This window comes from Oryx dammah, unplaced genomic scaffold, assembly GCF_014754425.2.
Source record: "Oryx dammah isolate SB20612 unplaced genomic scaffold, SCBI_Odam_1.1 HiC_scaffold_9, whole genome shotgun sequence".
Classification (NCBI taxonomy): domain Eukaryota; kingdom Metazoa; phylum Chordata; class Mammalia; order Artiodactyla; family Bovidae; genus Oryx; species Oryx dammah.
Window position 1 is genome coordinate 9,695,773 of NW_024070193.1, and position 26,282 is coordinate 9,722,054.

Here is a 26,282-nt window from a genome sequence, read left to right on the forward strand (position 1 = left end):
ACAGGATCTATAACCTACACGTGGGAAGACACACACACACACACACAGGATCTATAACCTACACGTGGGTATGCACATATATTAATACAAAACTCCAGAAAATGCTCCTAATGCTAAATCCAGGAAGCGAGAACAAAGTCTACACGGGAGTGATTTGATCATTTTTCATTGAAAGCATTTTTATATAGTTTTTAATATATGTTTATTGGCTGTGTCAGGTCTTAGTTGCCAGCACTTGGGATCTTTCCTTGCCGTGGAATGGACTCTCTAGTTGTGGTGCCTGAGGCTAGTTGCTCTGAGGCATGTGGGATCTTTGTTCCCCAAGTAGGGACTGAACCCATGTCCCCCGCATTGCAGGGCAGATTCTTAACCACTGGACCATCAGGGAAGTCCCTATGCTGTGACAGTTATTAAAACAAAAAAATTGGATAGATTTTGGAAGTAATGTGCTCAATACAAAAGCTCTTTAAAAGAGAAGACCCTAAATAAATAAATAAAATAGAAAAATAAAAGAGAAGACCCTGAATGTGTTTCCTAGGGACAAAGAAAGAATATGTGGGATCACAGACTGATGCTTACTGATTACTGAATCTAGAATTGAATACTTTGCTTGCCTTCTTCATTCTCTGCTTTTGTGGCTGGTAATGTTCACTGTTCCTAAGAAACATTGATGTGATGATGAGATGATGTGAAGTTGCTCAGTCGTGTCCAACTCTGCGACCCCATGGACTGTAGCCTATCAGGCTCCTCCATCCATGGGATTTTCCAGGCAAGAATGCTGGAGTGGATTGCCATTTCCTTCTCCAGGGGATCTTCCCGACTCAGGACTCGAACCTGGGTCTCCCGCATTGCAGGCAGACGCTTTACCGTCTGAGCCACCAGGGAAGCCAAACATTGCTATTCGTGAACTCATCTAGGGTAGGATAATTACATTTGCTTTCTACTACAAATATCAGCATAGATGTCTGGAAAAATATTTCATTAACTGAGTTTAGGAGCAGGGATCTAGTGCTTGAAATACGAGTAAACAGTCTTTTTCTAATTGGTCGACACATGGAATTTACCGATCATAACAACATTCTAGAAAGATCACTCTGGTGACAGGGCCAAGAAGGCAGGCCAAAGATGAGTTGGTGCCATCACCGGGGGAGTAGGTTTCAGAGTCCCAGCAGGTGCTGAGGTTGAGTCTGCTTTGGCCAGGATGTCCTCAGGGAGGGAGTGAAGAAGAAACAGTGGGGGAACCACCCTGCTCTTGCTTTCTCTCCTCAGCAAGGTTGATCCTGAACAGGCTCAGGTGGCCCATGCCAGCTTCCAGTTCCTCCTTCTCCCCCACAGCAGCCTAGGCAGGGTGGAACATACCCCAGCTTCATGTGGTGATTGTCATTGTTCTGTATTTAGGGCAGGAGACTGCAAAAGCTCAGAGTGGGCTGATGTTGGAAATAGTGCAGGACAAAGGCAGCGTGGAGCAGGCCATCCTTGATTTGCAAAAGAGACTCGAAGCTGTAAGTGTTAGACCCTGACCCCTCTCCTCAAGTGTGTGTTTCTGGCTTTGTTACTAAGACCTATAGAGACGTCTTTAAAATTGCAAATTTTCAGCCAAAAGCAGAGGCCACCACAGGCCCCTTGGTAACAGGCCAGGGGGAGCTCGACTTCCTTTCTCAAGGTTCTCTGGCATGTGGACCCCAGGGACCCTGCTCCAGGGTGTTGCCATGCTTCCGCTTATAGTACCAGCAGGGCACAGGGTTTGGTCCTGCTGGCCCATCCTTTGTTTTGTTCACACATTTTATTGTGCCTTCTGAGTTGCACTGTCCATAACTCCTTACTTTTTCACTGCCTTTCTTTAGAGACAAGCAGAGTTTATAGAAATGAAGTCCAACCTGAAGCACCTTGAAGTTTTGGTTACCCAGCAGAGTAAGGACTTTCAGCAGCTGTGTGAGCATCTAGGCCAGCTGAATATGCCCAGTGTTCTAGAAGAGTTAAAGCGATTGACCTCCATCGCTCTGACACCCAAACACGTGAAAGACAGTGCCTCTCAGACCTCACCACCTCTGGCACAGAGCCTCAGTTTCACCAGGCAGGACAAATATACCTCTGAGAATCCAGTTATGTGGCAGGCCCAGGCCCTCCCTGCTGCATGCAGTCTTAGTGTGGGCTCCCCAGGGCCCAAGGAGTTTGTTGTCTGGGGTGAGGGATCAAAGAGGGATGCTCTCCAAGAAGAGGCTGTGCAGCCGGCAGTTGGAACTGGCAAAAGAAACAGGCAAATCAAGGACAGGGCAGTGCAGACTACCTGCCAGAACTCTGTTACTAAAACAGGCTCTGAGAACTGTGGCTCTGCCATCCTGGGTCACAAGGTTCCTAAAGATAGGGACCCAGTTTCCCAAGGAGACTCGCAGCTTATATCTCGAGGATATAAGGACTTAAACAACTCTGCAACCAGCGTTAAGAACACCAGCCAAAAATGGCAAGCTAAAGGCGCATTTTCACGTGACCCTTGTGAACAAAGGTTGTTGACTGAACAGAAAGGCATAACTGTAGAAAGAGGGAAAAAAGGCAAGCAGCAGCAGCCCAGGAAAGCCCCCAGAAGGAGGTCCCTACGCAGGAAGCAAGAACAAATGCCTAGCAAAACCTGTGTTTCTAATTCTAAATATCCTCGGCCTCCAGTTTCCAGCCCACAAAGGTGCCCCTGGGGGCAGCAGGAAATTCTTGCTCAGCCCCTGCAATTTTGGGGCCCTGGGAGCCCCACAAATCTAGTCTGCTCTGCTCAGGGAGGAACAGTCATGCCCAGTAAGACCACGAGGGCAGAGCAAGGGAACCTCGTGCAGTGTAGCAGGCATTCCTCCCAAGACAACACCCTGCTTTTTCCCAGTTTCCAGGGGGACCACCAGATGAGCTGGTTCAGTGATCTCAATGACCTCAACCCCAGGACAGAGTCCCCTCAGTCCCAGGGGTCAGGGAAGAATATACTTTATGACCTGGGTTTTGATAGCAGTGATGATGGCTTCTGACCAGCCCATAATGACTTTGGCTGATGGTGTTTGGTCCTGTTGGAAAGACAAATCACAAAACACTTGGGGTGCTGATGGCAGAGTTCTCAAAGCCTGCCTGGAGTCTTCAGGGTCAGAGGCTGGGCTTGGATGGGGTGGTGGTGGAAGTCAGTGGAGGGCTGGGGAGCAGATCTGGCATTCTGGGTACCAGGCACTTTCCAAGACAGAGCCTAAAGGATAAGTGCATCCTTATTCATGGGAGTGAAATGTGCGAAGAGGTTGTGAGGAGAGCTGGGGCAGCAGCCCAGGAGTGGGGCATCAGCAGGAGGGTACTGGGTCTGGTACAAGGAGAACTGCCCTCCATACGGAACATCCAGTAGGAGAAGGGCTCGCACAAAACTGTTGCTATGGCAGCAAGACTCCCAAACACATCTTTTTGGTCTTCAAAACATTTCCTTCACATGACCAAGATCTTTCTGGGCCTCAGGATTTTTAAAAAATTTGTATCTGTTTTTGCTGTGAGAACATGTGCATTTTTTGGGTCAGTGGATGTATTCTGGAACACACACTAGGTCAGACTTCTTGTGAACAGAGAAATAACAGTGTTAAAGCCAAGAAGGAAAGACAGGTGACTCACACTACATGCTGGGAGCCGTACTTGTCACAGCCACGGAGTCCCTCTCTTCTCCCCAGCTGTTTTCCCCTGCCATTTTCCACCCCTTTTTTAAAGCTAATGAGAGTGGCTGCAGGCCCTGCGTCATTTCTGGAGAACAGTGGGCTTATATGAGACTTTGGCTTTCCATTTGTATCTTGTTAAAGGTTTTGAATTTTTGCAACACATATGTATTTCTTTTATAATTCAAAATGATCAAATAAAGATAAAACTTTAAAAAGCATGTTTCTTTCATTAAGTTTATTGATCTCGTTTACTCAAGGAGATAGAGATTAAGATGCATACCATCTTTTAATTCCTTCTTATAAGTTTTAATAAACCACACCATACTCAAACTGATTGTTATGAAAGTAAAAATCCTCATGGATGGACAGCTTCCAAAATTTGCCCATTTTCAAGCCAGTACAGGGTTGATATAGGGCTTTTTTTTTTTTTTTTTTTTTGCGGGGGTGGGGAGGGGTGCTGTGCCAGGTGGCTTTTGGGGATCTTAGTTCCCCAACCAGGGATTGAACCTGGGCCACCGCAGTCAAAGTCCTAACCACTGGACTGCCAGGGAATTCCTGAAAATGGGGCTTCTAGGTGGACCATAACAGCTCCTGACTTCTATTTATTTTCAGGGGCACGTATGCCACAGAACTTCGGTGGTTTAGTCTGCCTGTGACGCCTCTGGCAGGGCTACCGGGCAGCCTAAGCTACTTTCAGTCTCATTTCCGGACCAACGGCCCCCGTGCTCTGTGGCCATGAGCAATGGCAGCAGCCCTCTGTAAGGGCAACAAAGTGAGACGCGGGCCCTGCCTCAGGCCACCCTGGACTCTGCGCCCTCTGTGTACCCCTCTGCAAGCCTCCACTGCCTTCCCTGCTGGTTTTGCTGATGCCAAAGTGGCAAGGGGAAATGGAACCCAGCCCTTCCCAAACAGGCTACAGGCGGCTGTGCAGCAGTTACTCTGAGGTTTGTAGAGCAGAGCAGTCTGCATTTGGAAGTGTTTTATTGCTCTAAGTTGAAAAGTTTAATCATTTTACTTCAAAGCTGAGACCCTGTTGAGAACTCCACCAACATTTATGACAGTGGCCTTCTCACTGATGTTTCCTTCCAACTCTAGAATGCCAAGGCAGAGCCCTCTATTCCTTGATTCTGCTGTGATATGAAATCCTGTGTTTCTTTAGAAGTATTTTATTTTGTTTAAAAGTCAAAAGGCCAGAGTGACTCAGTGTTACATGAGCTGGGTGTTTTTGTAGAATAAGCAGTACATTTAACACCTAACAAGGCTGGGCTAATTAAATTACACTGCCTGTCTCTAGTAATCATCAGGAAAGGATATTGTATTTCTTATTTTATTCCTAAGGGTTAAAAAAAAAAACCCAACTATTATGTTCCTGTCAAACTTGGTGAGCATGACACAGCCCAGCACATCCCTGAAGCACACATTTTTGGTTCTTTGGATGCTGATAGAGATGTATGTGCTACACAGGGGCGGATGTGGTGGGAGGTCTGCTGGCCCAGGGCCCACCTAGGGGCTCCTCCTTCTATACAACCCCGGCTACAGTCTGAGGATGGAAAAGAAGCCACTTGCAGCACCCAACTGTCTTGACAGTCAAGTATCAATTTAAACATCACCTACAGAGAGGTCTCTGAAGGGGCTTGCCCTCCTCGTTGCCCATTCCCTTACCCTGTTTACATTTCTCTCAGATAGTTCCATCTGAAATGATACTTTAAATCTGTATTTTTGCCCACCTTGCATAGTGGAACATAAACTCCAGAAGCAAGAACAGCAGCTGTAAAAAATAAAAGAACAGCATCCACCTCATCCCTACTGTATTCTCAGCATCCAGGAGTGGTGTGTCACTAGGAGACATCTGACAAATATGTACTGAAGGCAGGGACAGCTTGCTTATCAAACAGCTCCTGGCAGCCTGTCCTGAAAGTTGAGTCTCTCCAGGAGCCCTCTGCAACTTCCCTTTTACGTCTCAGATGTTCCAAAGGGCTCCTGACGACGGGTTTCCTATAAGATGCCCATTCCTCTCTCCCAGGCCAGCTCCCACCCAAAGTACCCAGAAAACCACAGCATTTTTGCCCTCAAAAAAGATAGCTGCTTCCTACAAGAGCTGAGCAGGTTTTAAAATTATTTTTTCATGCCAGGCCTTAGGCCAAAACTCTTCATCGAATCAGGCACTTTCCAGCTGGCCTAGCACAGAAAGTCCTTCCCCACCAGAGCTGCAATCCATTGTCAGTAGATTTCCTGAGTAAAACTTTGCTCCCTCTATAAATATTTAGCAGGAATCTAAAATATTAATGTTCTCCCACGTACTCTAGGGAGAAAGCAAATTACCAGAGCCTCAGATTGTCTCCGGATGATAGCCTTTTCAATAACGACCCACAAGCAGGCCTGGTGGCCTCCCCGGCTCCCCTTTCTGGTCCACTGGCCTTCTCTGCTGTATCAAACATCTTGTGCCTCGGTTAAGAGGAGGCTCCCTCTGCTAGCGGGTGAGCCCCTGGCCCATCATTCAGGAGGAGGGAATCCTTTTCATCAATTTCTTTGATCATTAACAGCTCACAGCTTCTCCTGTGGCAGGATGGTGCTACCTTACCAGCACATTCCTGGATGCCAAGGTGAGGGGCACAGGCCCCCCAGGTGGCCTGTCTCCTTCCTCCTGGTCTCCTGACCCCCTTGAGAGTCTTCCCTGGGCTTGGAAATGCAGGGTCCAGCAGAATGCTAAGGAGGCCAGGCAGGTGGGCCAAGAGGTAGCTCCCCCACCCCCCTGGTGAGGGGAGCAGGGGGTGGGCAGCCCTGAGACTGAGATGAGTAGGCAGGCCTGTGTGCCTGATTATGCTGGCTGGAGCCACACTGAGGCAGACGCTTACTGACCATCAGTGCCCCAGAGCTTACCTGGCAAGAATTCAGGCTCTAGTCTTGATCTCTATGGCTAGACAGCCAGGCCCAGGAATGTAGGGAAAGACTGAAATCTGGAAGGGGCTGAGTGCGGGGTCACTGTTTCCAGTCCTTGGCCACCCTTGAATCGTCCTCTTGAAAGAACTGCTGCTCTACTCTCAAGCCTCAGCTGTGGCCTCTGCTCTTTGCTGGACCTTCACTTGGCATTTACTCATCTCTCCTCTTTCCTGTCCCTTCTCCTGTCTTTTCCTCCAGTTCCCAGCCTCTCTTTGCTTCTGCAGACCACCTCCTGCCCTAAGTTTTGTTACAAAGTTTACCAATACACTGACAGAGCTGGTTTCTAGTGATTTTGGCCTCAACCCTGCAGGCAGGATGCAGCCAGAGGACCTGGAAACCCCTCCTTACAGAACTGGATGGGCCCAGCTTCTCATATGCCTTGTGCTGGAAGTTGAACTTGCAGTTGGCGACTAGCCGGTTCCAAAGCTCCTATTTATTCTTGAAGCTGCCTTGTTTCTATTTTGATTCTGCTAATCCAAACTGCAGTTTGGTGTTTCCACGGAAACAATCCAGTGATTGTTTGGCTTGCCAAGATGAACTGCGGGGGAGAGAACCAAATGACGTAAAACATTTTTAGTTTCTCAAATATCAATGTCTCCCAAGAAGTCTTTGGTCCCGTTTTATTAAAATAAATGTTCTGGGTGAATTAAAAACAATCCATGCTCCTGTTATTCCTCCAGCTCAACCCCTAGAGACTGGCTCCCCAACCCTCTGCTCTGTGCAGCTGAGCACACTTCTGCCTGCTGCCCTGAGGCGTGTGACAGAGGAGGAAGACGTCCCTTGGGCACCTTGGGGAGCCAGGGAGCCAGAGACAAGAGAAGGTGTCGCCAAGGCGATGACCATGCGGCCATCCCAGCTACTCTGGGAGTGGCATGCCAGAGGCTCAGGGCTCACCTGCTTTACCCAACAGCTGTGTTTCTACAGCGAGGAAAATCTCCTCCTTTAAGGAGTCCAGGCTGGATTAGTTCTTTGGTAAATCTGAATTTTCACACAAAGGCTTTGCTAAGCTAGAGGTATACTTGTCTATCCAGCCAGGAGAATCTAAAGCCTTCCTTCTGCCCCAACCCTAACCCAGGCTCAGCCCTCATTCCCAAGTGCCACAGCCCATGTTGCAGTCAGAAAAAAATTCCTCTCATTTCAGTCTTGTAGGGTTAGCACTGGATCTCTGTTCCCAGCAGCCACCCCCTCTGCAAAGCCTCTCCAGGAAGAACTAAGTGCTGAGAAACAGCTCTGTGAGAGCGAGAGCTTCTGGCCCTGAGGGTCCAGCACCATCAGGGAAGGGTGAGCCACTAGTGAGGGTCCTGCTGAGCCCCCCGTGCTAGCCCTGGACCTGCTGCAGTTCCCCGAAACTGGGAAGGTCACCTCTGGGCAGGCAGCTGGCGAGGGATGCCTGCGGCTGGTTGGCAGAGGTGAGGGTTTTAAAAACCACTCTAATTTCTTCTTTCTGCAGATGTGATTCAGGTCCACTGCAGATAAACTGAAAAGCATAGACAAAAAAAGACTAAAACCCTCCTCGTCTTCCTCAGAAATAATGTCACAAACTTGGAATCAACCGCATTAAAAAAACAAATTTGCAAATTTTGGAATAAATTCAGATTTATAGGAAAGGTACAAAGATAGTAAGTTCAAATATATCCTTCACTTAGCTTCTCTTAAAGTTAACCTCTTGCATAACTGTGGTGTACTTGTCAAAACTAAGAAACTAACATAAACATATTAAGAACTAAACTTGAGCTTGTATTTGATCCGTTTTTCCATGAGTGTCCCCTCTCCATTCCAGGACGCAATCCAGGACACCACACTGCATTTAGTCAGTGTCTCCTCAGTGTCTGCTGCTGTGTGACAGATTTCGAGTTTTTCCTTGCTTTCCTGACATTGACAATCTAGGGTACTGGCCAGGCATCCTGGAGAATACCCCCCCTCTGGGTTTAAAATGAAGCCCCATCTCATTGCATCCTGTCAGGGGTGGGTGAGGGGCACAGGACAGCACGGGGGGGGGGGGGGGTGCACCTTTATCACTTGGTTAAGTGGCGTCTGCCAGGCTTGTCCATGTCTCTGCTCTCTTCCCCAGCTCTCTCCCTGGCAAGTGAGTTACTAAGTCCAGCTCACTCTCCAGGGATAGTGATGGGCAGAGACTGGGGAGGATGGGGATTACGCTTCGCCTCCTCTCTGGAAGATGATCCACATCAATACATATTACTTGGAACTCACTGTTGGGAGACCTGGTGTTCTGAATATCAAGTTGCCCGACATGTCTCCATCTACACAGCCTCTTCTCCTGAGTGCGGCAGCCAAGAGGCTGTAAGCATTTCTTCTCACCTGCTCCTGTCCCTCCGGCTCAGGGACTAAAAAGTGAACCCCGACGCCACCATCTGCGAGCGTTTATTATCCACTGCAGGAACTGTCAGGTGGCTTGGGAGGAGCCTCTGGTTAGCCACTCTGCCCTTCACCAGGCAGCGGAGGCCTGTTCCTTGAGTGGCTAGAGGCTAGTTCTTAGGGTCAGGCAGGTGCCTGGCTGTGCACCACTAAGAACTAGGTGCAAGGTCTCCACCCGTGGGGCCCAGATGAATCTCTAGACCTGTGGTGGTGATGGGGTGTTGCCAGCCCTGCAGCCTGCCTGGATGCTGGGTCACTAGCCTAAAATACAGCCTCGTGGGATGTCCTCGGGCCCCAGGCCTTCCTCTGCAGCTCTTTGAGTTTTATGTCATAACAAACAGCTCTGCACCAGCCTTGTCGCCCCCATCCTCCCCTATGAGCCAAGGGGGTGAGCAGTTCCCTGACACTCAGCTTCTGGGAGATACCATATCTTACTCAACAGTTTATTAGTTTTCCTGAAAGAACATCATGGTTTTGAGAGATGGGTCCAAATAATCCCTGATGGTGTCCTTTCTCTCAAGTGGTGGGGCTGGCTGCTGAGCTGCTGCTACCATGCTGACCTCAGAGGGCAGTGGCTCAGCCCTCCCTGCCCCCGTCCATCTTATCCCAGTAGTCACTGTCATGGGAACCACCTGTGGCCTCCCGGGGGTCCAGTCCTGGAATGGGATGGATGAGCTCCAGGTATGAAGTGAATGAGCAGGACCTGTACTCATCCCTTCCTTTCCCCACTCAGCTGAGTGCCCAGATGTCTGATGTGGGTGTATGGTGGGCTGGCCTCACCAGAATGTCCTGCCAGAACAGGAGCTGGATGCTGCCAGCTCCCTGGAAACAAGTAGGAGGCCTCTGATCTGGGCAGGGGCAAGAGGGACTAGGTTCTGGCCATGAGGAGGGCATGATGCCCATGCAGGGGACAGGCAGCCATGTATGTGGCTGGGGCCTAGGGCCAAGGTCCCTCTTGAGGCCAGTTCCTCCACTGAGCTGGCCTGGGATGGGTTGATCCCAGGGGACCAGAAAGCCCACACTGCTTGTGGAACTTGTACGTTTTCAGGGGCCCATGGAAAAGAACATCGAGACACAGCCGAGGCCCACGACCTGCACCTGCCTTGGGTACTGTGTATATTGAACAGCAATCCAAAAAACAGTCAAGATGTTAGGGGAAAAAAAAAAGTGAAAGAAGAAACATTTTAAAGCAACAGAGTTAGGAAACAAAACAACCACCACCAAAAAACTGGGCTGTCAGCTGAAAAAGGGACACCACTAGATGTTAAAAGGTCATGGTAATTCAGGTTCTGCTAAGCCTTTGAAGTGGCCCTTGATGATTGTGACTAACCTGCACAGATATCCTAACATCAGTCTCCTACTGTAAAGAATCAAAGCTGAAGTCAACTGTCCTTACTCAATTTGGTATTTAAAAGAGGTTATCAAATTGTAGTCCTCTTCCAAGTCCAGAACAGTCTCCACGATATTGTGGTCATCGAAAGCCTGCCTGAGGCCACCAGAGTCTGCATCCGGGGCCTCCTGAGGGCTCTCGTCCACCAGCAAGGCCCAGGCTTCGTCCTTGAAAGGCGAATCTTCGCAGTGGCCACACACACGGTTCAACTCGTTTTCAAATTCAAGTTTACCAGCCAACTCTTCAATAGTTCGGATGCTTGTATGGTCTTAAAAATAAAAACATTCAAAAAAAAATAATAATAAAAAATAAAAACATTCAGCATTAGAAATCCAGTGGGAGAATTCTGAAGGCATTTCGGGCAGAAGTTAAAAACCACAAATGGGTGGCCGTCTCCTGGGAGCGTGCAAAGCTGGTGCTCCTGACCCGGGCTGGCAGGCTGTTGCATGGTAACGTGGGCTTGGTGCCCCCTTTCTAGTGCAGGTATTTACTGAGTCCCAAACAGCCACTGGTCTCCAAGGAGGATGTATCCTCCAAGTGGGAGGATACAGAGATGCATGTGCCTATTCTGGCTCCTGGGGAACTATTCCCTGACTTGAGGACACAAGACACTGTGTGGGGTCTTTTGAATAAGTAAAATGCTGCCTGTTGGGATTTCCCTGTTGGTCCAGTGGTTAAGACTTTATAACCTCCACTGTACAGGGCATAGGTTCGATCCCTGGTCGGAGAACTAAGATCTAACCTGGTCAGGTGGCACTGGTGATACAGAACCCACCTACCAGTGTGGGAGAGATAAGACATATGGATTGGATCCCTGGGTCAGGAATATCCCCTGGAGGAGAGCATGGTAATCCACTCCAGGATCCTTGCCTGGAGAAACCCATGGGGTGGCAAAGAGCTGGACATGACCAAAGCGACTAAGCACAGCACAGAGAGCCATGGACCACAGCCAAAAGAGGAGAAAAATGCTTCCCGTAGATGGCAGGGGCCATGGAGGGAGGCAGGCAGAGGCAGTGACGACTTCGGTTCACCTACCAGGACCATAGGAGGAGACTCGGGTTACTAGAGCAAGGGCAGGGATCTCGCTTTGTGCCCCAAGGCATACACCACCCCTCACCAGACCGCCTCCTTTCCTGCCCCATAACCTGGTGACCCTTCAGAGCCAACAGCTTTGGGCTGCTCCCAAGGCTATGTATCTCTTAATTAAAAGCTGTCTGGCCACTGTGCATTGTGTAAAAATAGGGCGCATGAAGTTCACATACAGAATATATAGATGTGTGTGAAGCAAAAGTGTCTACGCCAGGATATACCACACTGTGTTAACAGTGGTTGCCTTTCTGGTGGATGGCAGAATTAAACGGGAGGTTTGGGCTTCTAACTTTTCTTTCAATCTTGTGTTACCACCACCCACCTGAGATGGACTACTCCCCTCTCTTCATCTCTGCCTATGTCCTGTTTCCTTCACAAATAAACTCATCCACCAACAGTGGCTGAGGTCCTTGGCCTCCAGGGATTCACTCTAACTGTACATTTATGAAATGACTTGATGGATGTGACTCCTCCAGGCTATCAGCTCCATGAAGGCTCTCTGCGTGGAGCCTGCTGTGAACCAAACAAATCTACCATGCCAATGGAAGAGACGTTAAGTGTTTTTTATGACACTTGCTGACTTGGGGGCTTGGGTGAAGGATTTGTCCTTTCAGGGAGAGGATGGAGCAGCCCTCTGAACTCACCAATCATATCAAGCAGATCCTTTGTAACCTCTTGGCTGGAACCACTGAGTGGGATGCTTGTGTCAACTTTCAAATCCTTCTCTGTATCATTCCTGCAGCCCCCGGGAGAAAAGAAAAAGGCAGAGGATTAGATCCTCTTTCAATAAAGTATCGGAGGTGAACTCATTGTTAGATAATCTTAAAGACAAACACTAGTCCTTTAAATTGCCATTTATGTTGTGATTCGAAAACTGGGAACCACTAAGTCAGTGAAGTTGACTAAAAGCATCCTAATGCCCATTAATGTCTGTGAATAAGAGCACAGATATTTTTAATATTTAAACAATTAAACGGCTTCTTCAGTCTCTGCTTCCACAGCAGCCAAGATGGCAGGACCTGGAAATTTCAGCCCATGTGGCCCTCCTTGCTAAGAGATGATGCAAAAATAAACTTAAATTTTAATTAGCCTTTAAAAGGTTCCTAAGACCAGGCAGTTTGCAACCATGTGGGAGAAGACAAGGTCTAGGGAAGACTTAGAGCCCCTAGTGAGTGAAATCGCTCAGTCGTGCCGGACTCTTTGTGACCCCATGGACTGCAGCCTATCAGGGTCCTCTGTCCGTGGGACTTTCCAGGCAAGAATACTGGTGGGTTGCCACTTCTATCTTCAGTAGAGCCCCCAAGGGGAGGGAAAAATCTGTGTTATGGACCCAGCTTAGGACTGTCAACAATTTTTTTTACCCCCAGATAGGAGATCCCTCTAATTATAGCTGTTAAACCCATGAGATTGGAATCACCTTAGACTGTCTTTTTTCCAGTTCTCCCCATCTCCTGCTGCTCGCCAAAACTGTCTTTCGGGTGCCAAAATGGAGGAACGCATCAGGATGTTTTCCTTGCTGCTCAGAGGTTTTCTTTTGGGGCAGAGCGCGTGGGGCTTTGCATTCACGGGGGCATGGTTTGGTGCAAAAGCCACGTTCTCGTTCTCCGGAGCGCCAGAGACGGGAGAGAATGGAGCCGCAGAGGAGCAGGCTACCAGCGGGTGCCTCCGGCAGAGGAGCCGGTGCACGGGGAGGGGGAAGGAGAGGGGGGCGGCGTCGGGCTCCACCCGCGGGCGGCCCGAGCACTCCTGGGAATGGCTGACTCCTTCAAAGGCCCGGTCGATGGCTGCAGTCAGCTCCTTTCTGCATCTCCTCAGTTTCTCAGACATCTTCCCTACAAGCGACAGTGTCTTTATTACGTAATACACTGGAAATGCACAGAACAACGTGAGAATACCGGTACAGATGAGGTTGTAAACCGACCACGAAGGGGTATTTGTCACAGTTTCCTTGAGTTTGAGCCACGCCACAGGTCAGAGCCGAGAAACCCACTCTCGGGGAGATTTTCTCCTCGCGGGAACAGCTGCGTCCCCACTTCTCCACCGGGGAGGGAGGAACCGGCGATCGATCGAGCCCGGCTCTCCTCCTCGACTCCCGACCACCCCCTCTCTGCTCTCAGGCCCCACCCCGCGGCCGCCCAGGGCGGAGATCCATGGCCGCGTCCTCACCCGTCAGCCGGAGAAACCGCACCGCCGACGCCGCCAACGGTCGGTCGTCGCGCGCTCATCAGCTGATCACGCGTGTCCACGACTGACGAGCCCAACCCCCACGGCTAGGGTTAAAGGTCAGACAAGGCACGCATCGATGACCTAGTTCTTTGAACCCACGCAGCGTGATGGGGAAGCAGAGGGCCCACGCATGCACGGAGGGGACAGCAACAATGGCCGTGAGTACAGCCCAGGGAAAGGGTGGGGAAATCAGACCACAGTGGCCGAGGCCGAGGGGCGGGGATCTCACTTGTAACCAAAGTCCCGGCAGAACGGGAGCCCTTTCCAAGCCCAGGAAAGCTCCTATTCCGAAGCCAACCCGGAGAGAAACGCCTGCAGGAAACCTGGTGCCCGGCAGTGTCGTGTCCTGATATTTAAGTGAGACCTAATACAAGTGCCAGACCGTAGCCAACTGTGTCAATTCATCAAGGATGCTGGGAACAGAACAGAACTGCCAGGCTCCACAGGAGACTGAAGGGTGGGAAGCCCACCACCAAGCATCATTAGGGAGAAGGAAGCTGGCAATTCAAGGTGACTCAAAGGGAAACAGAAAGGGGTCTCAGTGGCTACTTTTTCGGGTATTATAAACCTATCTCGGTGCACAGTAAGGGAAAAGGGGGCGACATCAAGTTTACTCGAGGTTGCTTTACTGTGGGTAGACCACTGGGAGGACCAGTAACCAGCACCAGAATCCGAAATCCAGGAGGGCAGGGCGGCCCCACACTCCATGACAGTGTGTTCCTCTCCACTCTGTGGAATCCATCAGACATTCTCCACTGTGTGCTCCCCACCGCCAACCCCAACTCTGCAGCTCTACCTGTTTTACAGAAAAATTTTACCACCTGTATAAAAAAAAATAATTCAGCCTCTTGACATAACCCTTCTGAGCAAACAGGGTCTTTTTTTTTTTTTTTTTCTTCTGCTCATAAAAGAAGGAAATTTCCTCATCTGGTTTTTAGACGGCACACTAGCAGTCTTCGGTGTCAGAGGTGTTCTCCTGGGGGACGGCACTGGTGCCGTGCAGGGGCACTGGGCAGGTCAGTTGGTGTCCATGCTGTAAGTCTCGCCATCCCCCGTGCCCTGCTGCGAGCTGCTTGGTCTTGCACTGCCATCAGAAGAGCCAGGAAAACTGAGTGACGGAGTCTTATGAAACTCATCGTCTCGACGCTGGTAAAACAGCACGTAAGCTGCTTTCGTCTAAAACACACGAGGCACAACATCCATTCACAGGTTGGAACAATCACCCATTCCCTGCAAGCTTTGGTCTCTGTTCAAAACACACCACCCTCAGGGATCCGCCATCTTGCCCTGTGCATCCACACACTGAAGTGATGGTGAAAACCGTACCACCTAAGGCTGGCTCATGCCGACCACGCCCAGGGCGTCGGGAAAGGAGCAGCCCTGTGACAGACGCAGGAGAGTCAAGAGTCTCATTCAGGAAGGGTCCCAGAAGGAATGGTAGTCAAGTCTTTCTCTACCGCACTTGGTTCCCACTGTCCCAGCAGGATGACTCAATAACCAACTAGCCTGGGAGACTCTTCCCAGCTCTAATCCCTAAAGGTAAGAGTGGGAACCAGGTATGAGGGCCTACTCACCACTATCTGATCCTCACAGGCCAGGGACACATTGCTATCATCAAAGTAATACCACTTCCCGTTCAGTTTGTTCTTCGCGTATGCAGTGTCTGCCAAGGCAAGAGAATATGCTAGCTGGTCATCAAGAGAGGTGATCTGGCTAGCTCAGTAGGCTGGCACTCAACAACTCCAAAACATGACACACATCCAGAGTCTGAAATTAAAGGTAATTTACAGCTGGTGTCCTAACAACCGAAAGAGAACTCATCCTTAAAAAAAAAGTAAGATCTTCCCTTCTCAAAAAGGCACTTAAAAGGGTAAAAATGGAGCTGCTGGGGACTAGGGCTTTAAACTGTAACTTTGGGGAAAACAGCTATGAGCACTAATTCAGAGTTAGGGGATCCATAAAAGGAGCTGATACTTTTTAAGATTTAAGCAAAACAACAGTTGTCAAAAACATGCCAAGTCAAACACCCCCACTGTATCCAGGACTGACTGTCTATTATTGTCTCTTACTGCCTCTGGAGCCTGTGGGGTTATCCCAGTGAGAGACACACTGGGGGCTTGGGTTGGCAGAGTTGGGATGTGAACAAGAAAACTTAAATTTATCTGTCTTTGAAACTCTGAGTCAAGAATCTGTGGCTCAGTAACAATTCCTCACACCAGTCCAAGTATTTTCCAGAGTGAACACTTCCGGTTTTGATTTTATACTTTCTGAGCAAGATGTGTTCACAACAGTCCCAGCAGCGATACCCGATTCCTACTTCACTCAGACTCTTAGAAATGACTCAATCTGATGGAAATCTGGTTTCTGGTCTTGATCTGCTGTGTGGCTCTGGCAGGCTGTTTAACTATTCTTCACTGCATTGCTTACTGCACCAAGCGGTGGTGAAGGACACAGGACAAAGTGACAGAGAAGGTGCCAAGGGGCTGACCCTGCTGTCCATGCTTGGCGGAACAGCAACAATGACAGCTCTCAATCACGGTGTTCCAATTGTGGACCCAGTGTGGGTCTGCACACAACCAGCCTAACCTGGATAAGGAAACTGAAGCATATGGAAGCTAAGTAACCTGCCCAAGCAGTACGTCTGTATGCTAAAAGAATTAAAAATGAATACAGGGGTCCAGTATGAATGAATACAGATATCAAAATTAATTTGCAGAGAAAAGAAAGAGAAGAGTAAGTGCTATAGGATGTGGTATGATCACAGGTATTCCAAGTAGCCATGCTAGAAGAGTCCCAGTTTTTAGACAGGCACAATTTTTCTTTCCCACCTATTTCTACAGCTAGTTGGTAGTCCTGTGACCAAGTTATAGCCAATGAGACGTATGTAGAGGAGTTGAGGGGAATTTCTGGGAAGTCTACTTAAAAAGGAAGGTCATGCCCTTTTTTCCCCTTCTTCCGATGGCCTGGAATGTAGACCTGAGGGCTAGAGAATGAGCAGCCATCCAAAGGCAGGAGGTGATATGGTAAGAATAGAGAGGCAGGAGAACAGACTTGGGCCAACAGAAAAAGCTTACCAGTACAGGAGAGAAGACTGGGGTTTGGGGCAGTTCATAACCCACTGTGAGGGTAAATGGAACTGACACCCCCCATGGTGTCATCTCTTGGGGTCCTGACACTGGGTGTAGTGGCAGTTGTCATGGTGGAGATGCGACAGAGGAGACATGAGGAGACCCAGCTGCTCACTTCAACATCACTAACACCTTTCCGTAAACAAGTAACCAAACAGACTAGTAAAAGCAGAAATGCGAAAGTAAACCTACACATTACAGAAATTTCGGAAAATAAAGCAGAACAAAGTAAAAAAAAAAAGTAAAACGAACATTTTGGTCTCTCTCTTTCTAGGTTGTCCCCTCTCCTATCACAGTTTGCCTTTGCCTTTTGTTTCAATGTACATAGTTATGATACTACTTTCTGTAATGAAGCAATTTTGTGTGGCTGTTTCCCCTGAACACATTCATGGGCATTTCCCCATGGTATTAATAATTTTATTTTGCAATAGCTGTGTGCCATCAAGCAGATGGACAGTAGTGCCAGCTGCTGATCACCAATGCTGTTACTATTTTCCACTAGTGAAGTGAAGTCACTCAGTTGTGTCCGACTCTTTGAGACGCCATGGACTGTATAGCCCACCAGGCTCCTCCATCCATGGAATTTTCTAGGCAAGTGTACCGGAGTGGGTTACCATTTCCTTCTCCAGGGGATCTTCCCAACCCAGGGAGCGAACCCAGGTCTCCCGCATTGTGGGCAGATGCTTTACCGTCTGAGCCACCAGTATAAATGGGTAAATATCTTTGTACATGAAGCTTTTCCCCAAAGTCCAGTAATTTCAAAGGATAGATTTACCGGAAGTGGATTTTTGGATTAAAGGATATGAACCACCACCCTACCAAAACAACTGAGGGGCAGCCTGCAACTTGAGGCCTGTAGAGCTGTGTAAGTTAAGGCCTTAGGGTAGTGGCTGGCACAGGGAAGGCTGGTGACAGATGAGTGCCCAAGGGCATTTCAACATCTCAGAGGGGAGCAGATGCCAGTACTCACAGTGGCCAACCCCCATGGCTCCATAGTGATTGGACACAGCGACGAGGTCGTACACATACGGCCTTGCTGACGGGTCACAGACAAACTCCGACATGTTCAGACCTCTAAGCACAGAAAACAAAAAGAACCCTTCAATACCTTACACTGTGAGAAGTCAGAGCAATCTAGCCACCCCTTTCATGCAACAGGCTAGAACACAGGAGGCCCTCAGGGACCAACTGCAGAAAGAACGGGTGCAGAGTCCAGACAGAAGGCACCCTGGGGTCTTGCTCTGACCACTGGCATGTTAGGCTGGAGAAGGGAAGCCTCCTGGGGAACTCCAACCCCTGGCAAGATGGCAAGGAAGGGCTCTGGGCACAGACATGAGGGCCGTTGCAACTTTGTAGAAATGGCTATTACTGTCAGAATCACAGTTAGTGCCATAAAAATGTAAGCTAAATACTAAAACAGGCCCCTCAAAGCATTTTTTCCTGTTTTATTTTTAAAATTTTAAATATACAGAAAAAGAGAGTTTGACAACAAATACTCTATTTGTTGACTTACTGCCATCTAGATCCTCGCACTGATATGTCTACACTGCATCTATCTATCTACCTGTACACCTGCCTCTGAAGAAAGCATTTTTAAATCTGCATGTTATGGGGAACTCCTACCTTGCTGACCAACTGTGTCACTTACACTCTGTACCCTGGGACCTGAGAGGACCCAAGCAGCCAGCCAGTCCCAGCCCCTGCCCCAAGGACAGGACTGCGGTGGAGCTGCACCACCGAGGGCGGCCCCCAGCAATCCAACTCTCCCCAGCAGATTACTCTCTGCGTCCTGTGCTCCTGCATTAATGCGGCGCAGCATGTTCGTGTGCTGTCCTACTGAGTCTGGGCTCCCAAGAACCAAGGACAGGTAAGAAGACCAGGTTAGTCAAGCTGCATAGGGACTCAAGAGGGAACGTGGTTCTATCTTCCCCAGACAAGGAGGGGAAATGAGCCTAAAATCCTAACTGCCCAGAGCCCAGGAACACAAACATCTTAATGCAGAAAAGCCTTTGGTGGGAAAACACTCTGCCTATCAGTGCCCAGATGGTCTGCCTGGTTCTTAACTTTCCCCAAAATACCACTGCAGCCCAGGGACCCACCTGACTGGGAACTCCACGACTGTATCAAGCTTATCCCTCCAGTATCTATTGTAGGAGAAACGTTTGAGGTGGACCACCAGGATCTTTGGCAAGGACCACAGGTCAAACTTCTTTGTGGCCTGCTGGTGTTTCTTACAGTTGGGACAGTACCTGAAACAAAACCCTCTGCTGAGTGGTGAGGCAGGGAGCCAGGGCCCCCAGGGCACGCAAGCATGGAGACAACCCCGGAACATCCTGTTGTGCAACCATCAGACTGCTTCAGGGCAGCAGCGAGGTCTCTAAGCCACCTTCCCATAGAGGGTGGCCTTCTGAGGCTGGAAAGCACAATTCACACAGAAATGTGTGTGTTTCTCTGTCAGCCATGTACAAAAGTGACAGATCCAAATACAAAAGGTTTGTGTTACATACATGGCCCCAGCAGATCTCAGAGCCCCAGGGTGCCTGGGTGCCCCTGCTCAGAGTGGGGAGCTGCCTACCAGGGGTCATGTTCCCCAAGGGTCTCCATGGTAGTGAAGAGCTCGATGCAGTCCCTCAGGGCCACCGCTGTCTTCTTTTTCTTCTGAGGTTGCAACATGCTGACGTGCTTCTCGTATGTCTGTGAGGAACAAAGTGCTGAGTTGGCTGAGGAAACAAAACCTCACCAGGCTGAGCCACCACCTCATGAGCTCTCGTGTCTGGAATATAATGTACTTTCTGGAGCTGCTGAACATTTAATAACAGAATCTTTCGGTGCTTTTCACTCTCAGTCTGAAAGATAAGCTGTGAAGCCGGCTGTGGAACTGGTGAGAGAGACATCCCCAGAGCAGAAACCAGCACATCCCCTGACCAAGAGTCCCGAGTGACCTACCTCAGATTCCTGCTCATTGTAGTAATGGCTCCGGGTCTCACTGTCCCAGTCGATGGCTAGTGTGGACCGAGCTGTGGAGGAGGGCCAAAGTGTCACTCACTACGGAAAGGCCAGAAACAGGAGAGGCTCCGCAGGCAACATGAGGGAGGAGGAGCACGCTCAGGCTGTGTCCTAACACCTGCCCAGCCAGCAGCAGCCACTGCCGAGAGCGGCACTTTGCCTGGGGCCAGCCAACCCGGAACCCCTGGGCCCCAGAGCCTCTGGCAAAGACTTCCTCTGCATACGCTCTAAAGGCTGCAATATGCTCTAGACTCATGGAACAACACAGAATTCTGAAAGGATGCAGGTCGAGATGGAATAACAGTGACTAGGTTTCTCCTCTCTTCTTAAACCGCAAGAAAACCTGACAAGACAGATGACACAACTATTTCCAGACACTGAATATTAGGCAGAGCAAGAGTGAGATCCCTGAGAGAAGGCAGAAAATAAGGTGATGCCCACATGGCCCAAGCTTACTGCCTGGAGGCATCTTCCAGCCCATAGCATAGCAGGGGACGAAGGAAATTTGATTCCTGGGTTGAGAAGATCCTCTGGAAAAGGGATAGACTACCCACTCCAGTATTCTTGGGTTTTCCTAGTGGTTCAGCTGGTGAAGAATCCGCCTGTATTGTGGGAGACCTGGGTTTGATCCCTGGATTGGGAAGACTCCCTAGAGAAGGGAATGGCTACACACTCCAGTTTTCTGGCCAGGAAAATTCCATGGACTATGTGGAGTTGGGACATGACTGAGCAACTTTCACTTCACACTAAAGAGAAGAAGCTGCCCAGACACCATGAAGCTGCAGAAAGACTGACAGATATAGAGATCCAAAGCGATCTCAATAAAGCTGTTTAAAAAACTCAGTATTTTTAAGTTTATTTATTTTTTTTTTAAGGGAAGAAAGCAAGGTAGCTAGCTGGAGGACATGTAGCAAATCTCTTCTCCAGTGAAGGAAGTTAAAGACAAGAGATGCTTTTGCAGCTCCCTTCCTGACCCTGGGTAGGCACCTTCATCATCCACATGCACTTTCAACACACAACACACACTCCATGTGGGTGTCCCTTCTTGGCTATAGATCCCAATCACAGGCTCCAGGTAACAGCCTGTGAAACCCCTGAGCATCCTCTAGACGGGCCGCACCTCTAGAGTATTCTCATGGAACAAAAGAAATCTGCATGTATTCTCCTCTGTCTGGGGAAATGCTGCCACCTAAGGAGGGTCATGAGAAGTGTTATCCCTGACAGCAAAGGTCCTGAAGGGTGGTGGGACTGAAGGGACAGCGTACTTCAGAATGAAGTCATCAAGGACGGAGGAGAAAAGCCTAAGAAGGCTGAGGAAGTGGCGGCAGGAAGGGCTAGAGCCAGGTCCTGTCTCTGAAACAGTCTTTGGGGAGCCACCAGCCAAGGATCACTCAAGTGTCTGTCCCTGGAGTCACACGATGACACCACAGAAGCCCAATGTGGTGAGTGCTGAATACAAAGGATTTTCCAATAGACCCTAAGTCCCCCGTAGCCGAGTCTGCAAAGTCAGAGAAGGTGCTTACAGGTGAGTTTCAGTAGTTTCCCATCAGTGGCAAGGGAATTTATGTCGGCTGTGCCATAGGAGTTCACAAGGCTGAAGGTAAAAAGCCTTCTGGGGCAAGGCCGGCCTTTGCTCTTCTTTTGGGTGGCCTCACCGTGGTCACTTCCTGGCTCATCGTCCCCACTGCCCTCTGTTTCTGAGAGCTGCTCTCTGCCTTCTTCCTGATGCTCCATTTCTTCTTCATCTTCACCTAGCACACAAATGAGAAGAAACGAAAAAAAAAAGTGTACGGAATTTGCCACCATGTCAACACTGAAATTTTTACTTCATGCCTAACTGTGGTGCTTCCTTCCAGGTTCTGTCCTGTGCATGTGAAACTATATACACTTCTCTGCATTTACAAGGCACTTAAATTCACACGTGACCCTCTTCACAACCTGGTCAGCAGGCAAGAGGGCACTGCTATTCCACAAGGAGGATGCAGGGGCCCAGAGAGGTTCAAGGGATCAGGAGAAGGTACAAAACTGAGAGCAATCCTGCCAGTCCTGAATTTGGGCCCCTTACCACTTGGTTACTTTACTGGGCTTCACCTGACATAGTCTGACTCTTCAATTTGATCATCAGGCCCACAGAGAGAAAAGGACCACATATTTATTTTTTTTGGCCACATACCATGTGGGATATTAGTTCCCTGACCAGGGATTGAATCTTCGCCCTGTGAAGTGCAAGCACAGAGTCTTAACCACTGGACCACCAAGAAAGTCACCAAAAGACCAAAATCAAACACATACTCAATACTCAGGAAGACAGGCTGGTAAGAAACAATTTAAATGCAAATTTTTAAACATGATAAAGAACATAAATATTTAGTGAAAATCTTCAGTTCCTCCACAAGGAACCTGCTGACTCTCTCAACAAGAATTTCCTGAATGCCTTCCTGGTGCAGCTGCCGTGACAGGTCCCAGTAACAGAGCATACAGGATCCTCCCTCCTCTTTTCCTCTTTATTCCTTTGGAATTGCCAAGTTTCAGGAGTTTTAAGAGGGGGAATTTCCTGGCGCTTCAGTGGTTAGGACCCAGTGTTTTCACTGCTGTGGATCAGGGCTGAATTCCTCATCAGGGAAGTAAGATCCTGTAAGCCAAGTGGCACTGCATAGCTCTCCCCGACCAAAAATGAGAGAATTAAAAAAAGAGAGAGAGAGAGAGAGCTTTAAGAGGCATTGTACAGTCATATACTGATGAGTATTTTTCCCAGAGAACTGGCTGGTACATATGGCTGCAATAAAAAGCTCCACGATCATATTTTTTGCTGTTGGGCAGCCCAAGGAGAAAGCTAAGGTATCAGGTACGTCATTTCAACAAAGATGGGGATAACTCCAAAAGGTGATGTAAAAATAACAGGGGAAGAAAAGATTCAAAATAAGAAGTTTATATACTGAGGGAAATAGCAGTAGAAATGGAAACTGACGAAAGGAGGTCAGATGTATCTTGTCCATAAAAATTCACTTTCAAGGACAGTGTGTCTTGGGACTGTTCCTGAGGAAGGACAAGTCAGGCCCAGGATAACACAGCACAGTTCCCTGCCAGGCCCCAGGAAGAGCAGAGCCATGGATGAGGGTGTGACACGGGTCCCCATGAACAGCGCTCTGAAATAGTCAGTGTCACAGAGATTCCTTCCCTAACCAGCTCACTTCACTCCTGGAGCATGGCACTGTGCCGTTCACACCCAGCCCTGCCAGGGACACTCAGAGACTCAGCAGGGCACAGCCACCATGGACCTAACAAGCAGCCATGACAGTAAAGAAGTCAGAATTATTTCAACATTAAACAAGAGTTTGAAACCTACGCACCAAGACTCACTGCCGGGCTTTGAAAAAAGGCAGTAATTCTTCCTAATTAGGAGAATGACAGATGGAATGTCTAAGAAACTAGGCTAAGTGTGTAACAACAGCAAATACTTACATGGTGCTATTATTAACTGAGCATCTAGTATGTGCCAGATACTCTAACCACACTACCTCATTAAATTGTAACTTCAACTCTGTGAAGCTGTTGTCATCATCCCATTTTGCAGATGGATAAATCAAGATTCAAAGGGATACAGTGACTTCTTGAAGTACACCTCCACACTTCAAGCTGGGAGTGCCGCAACTTCCAGAGCACCTAGAACCTACAAGTCACCGCAGGTCTGCTAAGAGAATATCGCCACCCTCCAACATCTCTGCTTGTGGGACTTCTGCACAAAATACGCTCCTATTCGTCCCTAGTGGGATGAGGACATGATATTCTGGGCAAGAACAGGAGTACAATTATGATAAACACATAATTCATTAGGACAACTTGGAACATCCTGCCAGGACCGAGTCTATGCTTGTTACTTTTTTAATGTCCATTTCTCACTTTTCGGGACTGTGCATGTCATGCGGAATGTGGGCATTTGCAACTGAGAATTTATATATTCAGCTCTTCGTGAAGCATAGGAATTGGAGGACATTTCCAGTTTTATAGGAATAAAGCCACCACATCAGTCACCTAGGCCCCCAAAAGCAGGATGACAGCCACAATGCAGGTCAGACACAGCTTACTGTTCAGACGAGCTTGTGAGCACAAGGCCACGAGAGGGTGGCAGTGAGGGCTCTGAGCTCCCTACGGCATGGTCACCCTCCTGCTAACCCAGCTGTGGCTGTTCACTCTCACAGCAGGAGCTGTCCAGAACTGGCCACCACCATGGCTTCCTGGGTAGAAAGAAACACCCGAGAGCGCCTGTCTCTGCCTTCTGACAGGCTGGGCAGGACGCCTGGGGCAGTGGCTGCAGCACGGGGACGGGGAAGGGCCAGATAACAGCTCTGCAGACAGAGCCGGGCTGTGGAGGCAGCCAAGTGTGTATTCAGCAATCCCAACAGAGCAGAGGCAGATCCTGGCTCTGCTTCGTGACCATGGGCAAGTCACTCGATCCTATTAATGCTTACTGTCTCCCTGAGGTGAGACCCAGCCTCCACGTCTAAATTCCACGAGGTGTCAAAGGCAGATGATGGGCTCTGGCAGAGCAAAACGGTGCAGACGTGGCTTTCAGGTCTGCTCTCTGGACTCAGCCCCCAGCACCCTCTTCCCCCCGCCTGCCCAGAGCCTCCCTCTGCAAGTGCACAACATCTTCAGAAGAGGGAGGCCAGGAGGGGTTTGGCCAGTCACAGCCCCACACCGAGGTGAGCGCTCACCTGCACAGCCGCTCCTGGAGCCATTGCAGGGCCCCAGCTCCAAGGGCGAGCTGCCTGACTCATCAGGCAAAGGCTGTTTTATATAGCGGCTTGAAAGAAAAAAGAAATCATTAGTTGAACTGTTTACTATTTTTCCCCTCTCCTCAGCTAGAAGTTGTTCCTATATATTTGGGAATTATATATTCCTATATATTATATATTCAACTATTCACAAAGCAATTTATGTAAATAAAAAGGCCTTAAAAATCATGGGATGGCTTAACACTTCAAGAAATTGAGAGGAACCCAAGAGATAAGATGTCTTAACTATCAGGTCACTGAAGACTCTCAGAAAGTCTGTTCCTAATCTTTGATGACTGTCGCATGGCACCATCATATTAAAAAAACATTTCCCAGTAATGTTAACGATCAGCTTCAGAATGATAGTGGAGTACTTCAGAAACTGTACTCAAATATAAAATATCATCAAAGCACCAGACTTCCTCAAGCAGGTGACTAAGACGTGTGAAGACATGACTCCAGGGACCAGAGGAGGCTGAGGAGCTCGATGTCATGGTGCTTCAGGTGTGCCCATGGCCCGTCCCAGCAGCACCTGCCCCAGCCCTCCCAAGAGTCAGCACGATGGTATTTCTGAAAGAAGGAGCACAGCGGGGCCACACTGGCACCCTGCAGGGGGCAGTCGCTGCTACTACTGGCCCTCTCTGATGTTAGATAACCAGCAAGTGGCCTTCCCCCCACCAACCTGATGCGCTCACAAACCGCCTGGTACAAAGACTCGAGGGTGAGCTTGTGCTTGGGGACAGAAACCAGCAGTGGCTGCCCGTATAGCACTGCCCCGGTAGAAGTGCTCGACGGCCTAGATTTCCTCTCCCTGAAGTACACGGGAAGCGTGACACACTCGGAGCCGTCTGGGGAGGTGCTGCGGACTTCGTACCTATGTCAATCACACAAGAGAGCACCTTTAATGGCATGCCTTGGTGAGCGACGGAGATCTGTGCTTCAGCTACATGGCGGCCAGGACTAGGGCTACTAGAACAGAGCATTCTTCAGTACAGAAGGTGAATAAGGCATTTCCAAGAGGATGCTAGAGGCTCGGTCAGGAATATCAAGAGGGTCACTGTCTGTCAACACAATGTGAACCTATACCACTGAGGCCCTGGGGCTAACGTGATCCTCCTTCCCCCAACCATGAAAGTCTGTGCTCCTTCAACTGAGACTCAACACAGACTGCAGCTGGCATCCAGACCATCACTTCAGACACAAAGGCACATGGGGGGCCCAGCCACAAAGTTCACCTTCTGTCACCCACCAAGGAGCTCAACTTATAGAAAAGACATTCTTAGCGCCCTGCCCTCTGATCAAACCAAATACTGTACAGGACGCATACCTAGAATATAAAGCCAAAGACTCTTCATTTCAAATGAGAAAGCAAATTTATAAATCTGTTTGCCATCTTTGTTCAAAAACACTCAAGTAAAAGACTCAGATTTAATTTTTTTCAAAAATCAAGATAACCAACGAAACTGCTAAAGACAAACCAATGATTTTGAAAAATGTGTCTTACTTAGCGAATACATGGGAGACTTATAGATGTTTTATCCTGGAACAGATGTTACCAAAATTGCTGGCAACCGACTGTTGTCTTTCCCTCTTCCTATAGGGGGAGACACAAACTTACTGATTCAATTCTGGAAAACTAAACACATACACACAACCCTCCCCAGATGCCTGACAAACAGTCCTGACTGCA

General features: G+C 49.0%; 3 protein-coding genes across 6 annotated transcripts in view; 1 reads left to right on the plus strand and 2 right to left on the minus strand.

Annotated features, from left to right (window-relative positions):
• The window catches only part of IHO1 (interactor of HORMAD1 1), a 27,058-nt gene extending 23,178 nt beyond the window's left edge, over window positions 1-3,880 (plus strand). The window contains exons 8-9 of the mRNA XM_040247023.1: window positions 1,399-1,502; window positions 1,845-3,880. Of these exons, the coding sequence (XP_040102957.1) occupies window positions 1,399-1,502; window positions 1,845-3,005 (1,265 nt within the window). The 3' untranslated portion in view covers window positions 3,006-3,880. The remainder of the gene's footprint in view (window positions 1-1,398; window positions 1,503-1,844) is intronic.
• A 71-nt stretch (window positions 3,881-3,951) lies between these two features.
• On the minus strand, window positions 3,952-14,683 carry CUNH3orf62 (chromosome unknown C3orf62 homolog). 3 transcript variants are annotated; one of them, XM_040247008.1, is made up of 5 exons: window positions 13,624-13,943; window positions 12,875-13,289; window positions 12,102-12,193; window positions 10,375-10,636; window positions 3,952-7,140 (listed from the first exon to the last, which is right to left on the minus strand). In XM_040247008.1, exons 2-5 carry the CDS (start codon window positions 13,282-13,284, stop codon window positions 7,059-7,061), a joined length of 846 nt encoding a protein of 281 aa, XP_040102942.1. In that variant the 5' UTR covers window positions 13,285-13,289; window positions 13,624-13,943; the 3' UTR covers window positions 3,952-7,058. The 3 variants fall into 3 exon arrangements, with proteins under 3 accessions (XP_040102942.1, XP_040102941.1, XP_040102943.1); XM_040247007.1 differs by having other exon boundaries at window positions 12,875-13,943; XM_040247009.1 differs by lacking the exon at window positions 3,952-7,140 and having other exon boundaries at window positions 10,059-10,636; window positions 12,875-14,683.
• The window catches only part of USP4 (ubiquitin specific peptidase 4), a 39,575-nt gene continuing 27,580 nt past the window's right edge, over window positions 14,288-26,282 (minus strand). For both annotated transcript variants that reach the window (XM_040246935.1, XM_040246934.1), the window contains 9 exons: window positions 25,275-25,466; window positions 24,533-24,621; window positions 21,341-21,568; window positions 19,758-19,828; window positions 19,387-19,505; window positions 18,911-19,060; window positions 17,782-17,885; window positions 15,258-15,346; window positions 14,288-14,859 (listed from right to left, as the gene is read on the minus strand). In XM_040246935.1, the coding sequence (XP_040102869.1) occupies window positions 14,701-14,859; window positions 15,258-15,346; window positions 17,782-17,885; window positions 18,911-19,060; window positions 19,387-19,505; window positions 19,758-19,828; window positions 21,341-21,568; window positions 24,533-24,621; window positions 25,275-25,466 (1,201 nt within the window). In that variant the 3' untranslated portion in view covers window positions 14,288-14,700. The remainder of the gene's footprint in view (window positions 14,860-15,257; window positions 15,347-17,781; window positions 17,886-18,910; window positions 19,061-19,386; window positions 19,506-19,757; window positions 19,829-21,340; window positions 21,569-24,532; window positions 24,622-25,274; window positions 25,467-26,282) is intronic.